Genomic DNA, 10000 nt, shown 5'->3' with positions numbered 1-10000 from the left:
AATCATCAAGATTTTTCTTGAAGAGTGCTAATGAAGAGCTTTGTTTGATACAGATAGGTAGTTTGTTCGAGAGTATAGGAAGTCTATGGGACAGGAATCTGTCCCTCCAGCAAGTTCTGTTTATTGTGGTGACAAGGTTTAGGTCCCTAGAGCATGTAGCTCGGAGGGATTGGGATTTCTTTAAGTGAAGCATGTCCAACAGCTCTGGGTTTGACATAGCTTTAGCTCCTTTAGCTATTAACTAGAAAGGCTCAATGAAATGTTACTTAATAACTTTAAAATCATTGTATTAAATCAGATTTTTGTCACTAGTAGTGCAATACTGACATTTAAAGCCACAACTCAAGTACTAAAGAAATGCTGTATCATCATTCATTACATCTTTGCATCACACATGATTGTTTATTTTATTGCAAATTGAAATGACTGTTGCATTTTAATCAGTAGAACTACTTTTTTTTCATATTTTTCAGGTCAACATATTCAGCTTCCAGGTGGGTCATTTGCCTATACTATAAGAGAGCCACTCGGTGTCTGTGTGGGAATTGGAGCCTGGAATTATCCTTTCATGCTGGCCTGTTGGAAGTGTGCTCCTGCATTGGCTTGTGGTAATACTTGTGTATGATTTCTATTTCTGCAGTAAACAAACAGCAAATGCACTTATCAACCATATGTGTCGGGTATCATGTGACATTCAGAAAGAATGATTTCAAGTTATCATTTCTTGTTTTTAAAAACATTTTGTTCATACAAATGCACCCCATCTTTTTTCTTTTAGTGCCATCTGCTTTCCTTGATGCAGTTTAATAATATCTTGCTTGAATCATAGAGGTTATTCTTGTGAAATATGACTTTTAACACTTAAAGTATGGTGTATGGTTTACTAACACATGACAGAAGTGCAAGGAAGCAAACATTTTTGAGCCGTGGTCATTCTTTATGTTGCTGCTAATGCAGCATATCCTGTTTCTGTCTCAGAGCCAGCATCAGCTGTGGACAAAACAAGTATGCTGCACATTTTAAAATCTTTTTGAATGTTCCTTTTTTGCATCTGCCTGCTGCAGACAAATTTCAAGTATAAACTATGAGCCTTAACTTTCTAAATGAAGCAAGTACGGTGTGACATTTCCAAATGATACTGAGCTTAGTGAATAGTACATTAACTTATACACAAACTGATTGGTGTTATTAAGTATAATTTATTGATACTCAATTACAGAATTGCCAACTTGCTAAAAAAAGCCTTTGGGCAAAGGTATGGAATGGGTGCTGATAAATTAAACCGAAATTTCATTCATAAATTAAACTGAAATCATTCCTTGCATAGGGAAAAAGAAGAAAAAGGAAAAAACATATACCACTGAGACGAAATTAAAAATGTATTTGGGCACTAGTATTTGTTATGATGGGATATACTGTATGAAGATACCACAAAAAAGTTAGGAGGGTAAGAGTGGAGGTTAAGAGTGAAGAAATGAAAAATAAGAGAAAAGGAGGAACAGCAAAGTTACTGTAAACTTCTTTAGAGATGCAAAATACAAACAGAAGTAGAGAACAAAACAGCAACGTAAGAAAAGATTAAGAGCTGCACAGAGAAACGAAGACATCACCAGTGATGACATGAGTTGTACTTTTGCAGCCCCTTGATTTTACACAGAAGAGGCGAGACAGGTTATAAAGTAAACAGTACAGAAGTGTGTATCTAGGACTTTCTAGAACAAAAGCTTTAATATTTGGTTGTGGTTACAGCAGAAGAGGATACAAAGAAGAGGTGCAAAATAAAACATGTGTGAGCTACATGAATTTTGGTCTGCGTAAAATTAGACAAAAGGCAAGACATCATCCATCACTTGTCACTACCTTCCCAGTGCACTGATCTTGTAACTACGGCACAATATTCAGGGCAACCAGCCATTTTCCACTGTATTTTGTCATTAGTCAGGATATAACCAATACAGCTACTCGCCTCATTCAGTTGTCCTGAGTCATTAGGGAGAGTCACTGGCTTCAGACAAAGCTTTTTAAAAACTGTTAAACACAGCCAGTGCAGTACTTTGTAGATTCATTTTCATTATGTATCTTACAAAAAAAAATAAATCATTCAAACAGTAACTATAATCTGATGTGTTCACTGTTCCTTAGGGTTTTTAGCATCACCTGATTAGTGCATTCATCAGTGTTGTGACTGAATCAGCATAACATTACTTCTGCACCCTGTGTTCACCTGGGTAACCATTTGAAATGTTGGGACCCACTAGAATGAATCCTGAAACACAGAGACTGAATGGCTGAAATATGGTGATCTCAAAAGTCGATATATATATATATATATATATATATATATATATATATATATATATATATACTTGAATTCAGGGGGTGTGGAAGGTTTGCCCCACACCCACATTGGGGGATGTAGGAGGGTTTGTCTCCCAGCAAAAATAAGTTTAAAGGAGAAGAGTTATATTCAAGATTTCTTCTCATGCAGTTTCAGTCTTTTTTTGTTTGGGCGTGTCAGCTGTCGGCATTTTGAGTGCTGACATTTCAATAGGCAGCTATTTAACTATGTTATATTATTATGCAGTGCCTCCAGACAGGATCACTAATGTCAGCTAGCAGTGACAAACATTCATGTAGTGACCTTTCTGCTAGAGGGGTGTGCATGTATGTATGTGTGTGTCTGTGTGCCTTTATGCATAGGATAGCTGACATCTCTTAAGAGACTTACAGATTTTGTACTGCTGAGCACCTGATGGAGATGGGAAGTAGTTTACAGTAAGTTAAGGAAGCAAGACTAGCAGGAGATAGTGGTAAATGTCTTTAACTGGTGATTCATATGGAAACAGACATTGCTATTCTGGCATCATTGTATGTGAGGGTAACAATGTATAAAGCTAGGACATAATTAACAAAAACCTTCATAATCCTACAGTGTGATGCCAGTCATGGTCATGCACTTGGTGCTTACCCAGTATATGGAAAACTGATCAGGATATGATGAGCATTTATTGGGGGAGGAGGGGTACTTATAATCCAATATTATTGCACAATGATTACACCTAATGTGGTCTTTCTCCATACCCCAGTCACTGCTTAGACAGGGCACAAGTATTACCTGATTACTATGATATGGGCAGCCCATCAGTCCATTCTATTGTGCCGTTAAGCCATGTGATTAATACCTTCTTAGGTTTGCAGTGCAGCCATGTCCTTCTTCTCCAGTGGTGTTGTGTATTGGGGTTGACTGATTATACTAGGTGGCTGCACTGAAACAAATGCATCCACTATTCCATGGAGCTTCATCACAAGGCAGATGTTCCACTGGCTCTTATGTGCAACATTAGTAATACGGTTGCTTTATGTCATGTGTCTAGTGCACCACTGACAGAAACCTCCTATGTCAGCTGTATTATATGTTACAGAATGGAATATTAAGCCAGGATCACATACACCATCCAATTAGTGAAGTGTTGTCACAGGGTCCCACCTCATTCCACTGTGTTGTCCTCTTAGGCAGTTATCAGTGATATTACCTGAGCACATTCACACACTGACAAACACAAATGTACACATATACATACACAGACACACATACAAATATTCTGCTATGAGGTATAACTGGACATTGTCAGTGATATAACCAGATTATTTATTAGCCTTTGTTTACCATGAAAGTCTGACTCGGCAAATCCCATCCCGTTTTCAAGCAGAGGCCTGGGGAGAAAAGCTATACTTTACATGCATTTGAATGAGTTAACAAATGTACTATAACACTCAGGATTATAAAACATAACAGATACTCCCTATGTTTCATACACTATATAGTATTTAAAACATGTTAAGCTCAGACACATCTATAAAATGTAGTATGTTCAGCATGTAAAATTCACACCCACACACATATATCAGCATGCATGTATCAATAGAACTTTCACCATTAATTTACTGTGTATGTGCATATCCCACTGTAATAGCACACAGACAGCAGATAATGCATTTGCATATTTTATCCAGTTAAATTCATTTAAGACCTGTAAACCAGGGCATTATTACTATAGCAGTACAGAGTAGATAGCCCTCTACATATGGATATACATTTTGGCTGTCTGTCTTTCTATCAAACAAGCACACATTCCACTATTTGGTGTCTTTAAGCTGACCCATGATACTACCTGATTAGTTCAATATACAAGCATGCGCGCGCGCACACACACACACACACACACACACACACACACACACACACACACATATATGAATATGTGCTGCTGGTGGGACTTGCCTCCAGACGGCACCTTATACAACATGTTATACAAATACAAGTCTAGGCCTACCCATACAATAACAACCAGTTTGCTGTGGGAAGTGACTGTTGCCTTCATAATGGAGACCTTGCTGGATTTCAGGTTTGGCCCCCATTTAAAAGCAGCTATTATACCAGGTCTTCCTGTTGTAAATTTCGCAGAGGTGGTAGATCTAACGTACTGTTTATTTTAAATCCACTCTGGAAGGGGGTTCCAAGCAAAGGTATGCCCTAATTTGCTAATAGATTCTTAGGGAAAAACTGTAGATTTCCCCTCTTTAACATCTGCCTTGTGATATGGTAGCATTTTTGAAGAACTTCACTGATTTTCTTGTTCAGGATTGTGAGATCTGGCGTACTTTTGGTTGTTTCAGTCTTTGGGTTGAGGTTGAATCAATGGCTGTAGAAAGAGACTTCCTCTAAATTATTGAGGGCTCTTGGGTTTGTTACATGAATACAACCAGTACACAATATTCACTTGAGCTGATATTTGATTTGGGTGTGGTTATCTCAAACTTGATAGTGAAATTAGTTTATGAGTCAAATCACCTCATAGTTCACTTTGTTTTGGAGATTCCCCCTATTTAATCTTACTGTTATGATCTGGTCAAGTGTAGGAATCTGAGAAACATAAGAGTTGAAAATCTGACTCCTTTACTTGACCAGTTTCTCAGGAGTAGCAGTGCTGCTGATCTGTATTTGTTGGTGTCTGCCTATAAGTCATGTATGGTTGTTCTCATGTCATTAGCCACAGTACATCTGCACCATGTTTCAGTGGTCTTATGGGAGAACTAAACTTACTTAGTTAAACTTAAATCCTCCTATGCTGCATAGCGTATCAGGCAACAAGCGTTCTCCAACATTTCCAGTCTTTGGCAAAGTTATTGGCTTCGTCCCAACTGATGTTCATCACCTTCAGGTCTTGTATGAATGTTCTTCTCCAGGTGTTCCATGGGCATCCCCTTGGTCATTTGGTGTCATGAGGTACCTGTGTCATTGCCATCTTTGGGATCTGATGGTTTGTCATTCAAAGGACGTGGGCAGCCAGGCGAAGTTGTCTGTTTGCAACAATGGTATGGAGTTTGCATGAGCCACATCTTTGTAGAAACTCTTCACTGGTGATATGATAGTAGTATTGGAGCTTGAGAATTTGGCATAGGCAGCTCTACTGAAAGACGTCAAGCTTCTTGTTGATACTTGCTGATGCCTTCCAGGTTTCACTGCAAAAATGGCTGTAGGGATCACGACAGAGGTAAGCGGGTGGAGCTTGATCTTCAGGGAGGTGGATGATGAGGACTAGATCTTGTTCATCCCCTGGAAGACTGCTATTGCCTTCCCACTGCAGCACTTGACATCTGCTTCTACATCTCCATCTTTGATAATCACAATACCCAAATAGGTGAATCTCTCCACTTCCTCTATCCACTTCGGTCTGATCATCACTCCCTTCATTTGGGCCACGGCATGTATGCTCATGATCTTTGACGTATTGGCACTGATGTTAAGGCTGATCTTGGCTGCTTCTCAGTCAAGGTCAGTTGTCGCATCCTGCAACTTCATCTCATCCTCTTCAATCAAGGCAATGTCATCAGCGAAATCCAGGTTGCCAAGTCAGTCTTGATCAATCCAGTGGATACCGGCTCTTATGCGTGTCCCTTCTCATCACATAAAATAGTCCAGAGCAACAAGTAAGAGGAGTGGGGACAGGATAAAGCCTTGTCTGACCCAGTTGTACATACATACATACATACATACATACATACATACAAATGTTTCAAGCACGGGTATTAATGCCCTTCTAGCTTGCCAATATACCAAAACACTTGTTCCCATAATAAATGTCCAGGCTGTTCTTAAAAATATCTAAACTAGTACTTGCTTTAATGTAATTTGGTAGTTTGTTTCAAGCATCAGCTACTCTGTCAGAGAACCAATTAGTACACTTCTCATTCCTATAGAATCTTCTACATAGGTTATCTGATGATTCACTAGTACTTTTTGATAACCCCAAACATTCCCAGAGGTAGTTGTCCCTAAATGCCCTATATACATGAATAAGATCTCCTCTTAAGTAGAGACACTGTACAAGTTCAGATATTTTAGTCTTTCATAATAACGTAGATGTTCACATCCATGGATGCCCTTGGTATATTTCCATTGTACTCTTTCCAGTTTACTCATGCTTGTTTTACTGTAGGGTTTCCATACTGTTATTCCATACTCAAGTTTAGGTCTAATGTAACTAACAAACAAGACTTCATTCTGTTTGATTTCCTAGACTTTATAAATATTTTTATTCAACCTATAGTTCTATAACCATCATTAGCCAGTTGGTTGATATGATTAGAAAAACCCATAGCTGAATCTACCCATATACCCAGGTCCTTAAATGAGTCCAAAGTTTCAATCACTGTGTGCTGTATTAAATATTCACCTCTCAGTTTATGTCTCTCAAATCTCATATGCTTAGTTTTTGATGTATTTATCAACATATTATTCTCCTGTGACCAAATGGTCAATTTAGTCAAATTATTTTGCAGACATGCCTTATCTGTAACACTTGTAATCAGTTTATCAGCATATAGACTGCAGAACACCTCAGATGAAAAAGTAAGGTCTGAAAGATACAATCTAAACAAGTAAGGGCCTAGTACAGAGCCCCATGGGACACCTTGACTGTAACCAAGGATTTCACCTGTCCAGTTGGTGTGTGATACTTGCCATGTATTTGTAAGCCATGCAGCTATCCATCTTATCAACAGTACATCAATACCTAGTTGTACTAATTTATTGATCAGTGTTTTGTTTATGACCCTGTCAAATGCCGAAGTTAAATCTATATAAATCACATCACAGCACAATTTTTCATTTATAGCTGTTATTATATTGTTTTAGAACATCATGTTACTGGTGGTAATAGATCTATTTTCAACATATGCATGCTGATATGTGGTTTCAAGTCCCAACCTATCCAGTTCTGACAATAACTTATCCAGTATTGCCTTCTCCATTATTTTTCCACAACATGAAAGTAGACTTAAGGGTCTATATAATTCTGGGTTTGTCCTACTCCCCTTTCCCTTAAAGACAGGTTTAATAAGTGCATGTCTCCAATCTTGAGGACTCTCCCCATACTTATATAACCTATTTATATAACCTAGTGAATAATAGATATAAAGGTACTGCAAGTTCTTGCTGAAGTGTTCTCAAGTCATTGTTACTTATTCCGTCTCCTCCCTGTGCTTTGTTTGGATCCAGTTTGCACAGTTCTTTTTTAATATAATCTACTTTGATTCCAGTATCTGGGGTTACGTGGATGTCACTAGGACAATTTACCACCCCTTTGGTGGAGCCAAACTGTTTTGCATAAGATTTTGTAAATATATCTATAATCTGTTGTGTCTGAGAATAAATTTTAGAATCTGCACGCAGTTTATCAATTTGTGTATCTTTACTCCTTCCACATCTTATGAATCTATAAAAAGGTTTCCTTTTATGCTCAATATCTTTATATAAATTTTCTTCAAATTTGTTTTGATCTTGTCTAACACTATGCTTAATCTCTTTGTCCAGCTTGTTTATTACAGTTTTCAGTTGTGATCTCTAAGAAGTACATCTGGCGTTTTCAGTTTTGACGCAGCAGCTTGATCACCAGTACACATCTTTGAAGGTGGTAATGAAGGCTGTTAGTACACTAAAGTTATGCAGGATCTGCCAGAGGGACTCTTGATGGATGCTATCAAAAGCTTTCTCAAAATCGACAAAGCTGATGGCCAGTGATTTTTGGAACGCGACACATTGTTCTATGATGCTCTGAAGGGTAAAGATTTGTTCGCTGCATAATCTTTTGTCATCGAAGCTGGCTTGTTCTTCCCTCAGGTGTTGGTGTGTAGCATTCTGCAGTTGCCGGAGTAGGACCACAGAGAACGCTTTCCCAGGTACTGAGAGCAGGTTGATGCCTCACCAGTTAGTGCATTCAAATTAATTGCCTTTCTTCGGAATCTTGACTATGGCACCTCTCCTCCATTCTTCTGGGACTGCTCCAGTTTGCCATCACTCATTGAATAGCGTAGCAAACTCTTCTGCCACGGCCTGACCATCATGTTTCATAAACTCTGCATGTATTTCTTCCAAGCCGGCTGCCTTCTTATACTTGAGGCTTCTAATCACAGTGTTTACTTCCTCACCGATGATCGCACCAGTGTTCACTTGTAGCTCCTCCTAAGCCTCATCAGCATCAAAGTCATAGGTGGTGGTCAGGTCTGGTCAATTTAGGGTTTCCAGACGTGTTCAATCCACTTTTATTATGCCCTTCTTTGGCGGTCAGAAGCTTTCCACTTTTATATTTGATCTGGATGTTGGAATTGCTTTTTACTCCAGTCATCTTCTTGATGATGCGGGAAAGGGTTTTGTTGTCATTTGGCCACCTCTTGTGCATTTCCATTTTGTTCCAGCAATTCCTTCTTATCTTTCGGACAGCTCTTCTTCATGAGTAGATCCAGCTCTGCATATTTTCGGCTTTCCTCTTCTCGAGCGTTCATGTTTGTAGCCTGGTCACATTTCATTTTTGCAATATTTCTCTCGTCGATCAGTTTCCATGTGTGGTCTTGGATCCACTTCTCCTTCTGCCTTTCTTGGCACCTTCCAGTGGTATCTTGGATGCACTCTCTGATGGTATCTTTGCACTCTCTGATGGTATCTTTGAGCTTGGCCCAGTGGTCTTCGATGTCTGTCACCTCTCTAAGGAGGTTGAAGCAGTTGCGCAGTTCCAGTGTGTAGGCATTGATGGTGGCAGGGTCTTTAAGCTTCTCTGTTGCGAACAGTCACTTTAGTGTGCACTGTCTTTGATTTTGATGTTTGAGTTTAATCTTTGCCTTGACTAGGTAATGGTCCGAGCCAACATCTGCTATCCTGAAAACCCTTGCGTCATGCAAGGATGACCTCCACTTCTGGCTGATTTGGAGGTAGCCAATCTCATTGAAGCTTTACCCATCTGGTGACCGCTAAGTGTTCTTGTGGATCCACTGGAGTTAAAAGTCTGTGTTACTAACACATAGCCCATTATGTTCACAAAAAGATACCAGCCATTTGTCATTGTCATTGAGGTGTTCAGATAAAGCGTGAGCTCTGATCACTCCTTCAGATCCATGATGATCTCCTCCCAATTGTGTGTTGAAGTCTCCAATCAAGATCTTCCGGTTATGGTTTGGGATGCCATCAAAGACATCTTGGACCTGCTCGTAGATGTCATCCTTTGCTACGTCCTGTGTGTTCTTCATCCATCAGTGCATATACTTGTACAGTGGTTGCTTTGGCATGTCCATAGGCAAAGCAGACTGTGATAATCTGATCGTTGACAGGTTTCAAACCGACTAGTGCTCTGTTTGCACATTCACCCAAGATCAGGCCGACACCCCGTTTGTCCCTTTCATCATGTCCTGTATACAAGATGGTCTTACCATTGCTTGTGATTCATTCATTCCCCATCCATCTGGGTTCACTGACACCCAGAATGTCCAGTCATGAATTATCAAATTCTTGTTGCAATTGACAGTCATCCACTTTGATACAATGTCCGCACATTTCACATTCTGATTTTTGTGATGTTTTTGTCAGAGAAGATTGCCTTCAGTTTTAGGCACTGGACACCGATGTACAAAGTGTCGGTTTGCTCTGGAACTATCATGTGGTTTGAAA

At 39.3% G+C, this 10000-nt stretch overlaps 1 protein-coding gene across 1 annotated transcript in view; it reads left to right on the top strand.

The window, feature by feature from the left end:
- The window catches only part of LOC122813217 (4-trimethylaminobutyraldehyde dehydrogenase-like), a 325358-nt gene that overhangs the window by 164270 nt on the left and 151088 nt on the right, over positions 1-10000 (top strand). The window contains exon 5 of the mRNA XM_044085402.1: positions 474-608. Coding sequence (XP_043941337.1) covers positions 474-608 — 135 coding nt within the window. The remainder of the gene's footprint in view (positions 1-473; positions 609-10000) is intronic.

Source organism: Protopterus annectens, chromosome 10.part0 (genome assembly GCF_019279795.1).
Source record: "Protopterus annectens isolate FY-2018-M chromosome 10.part0, PAN1.0, whole genome shotgun sequence".
Taxonomy (NCBI): domain Eukaryota; kingdom Metazoa; phylum Chordata; order Ceratodontiformes; family Protopteridae; genus Protopterus; species Protopterus annectens.
The sequence above is the reverse complement of the archived record's forward strand: the minus strand, read 5'-3'. Positions and strand labels throughout refer to the sequence as shown.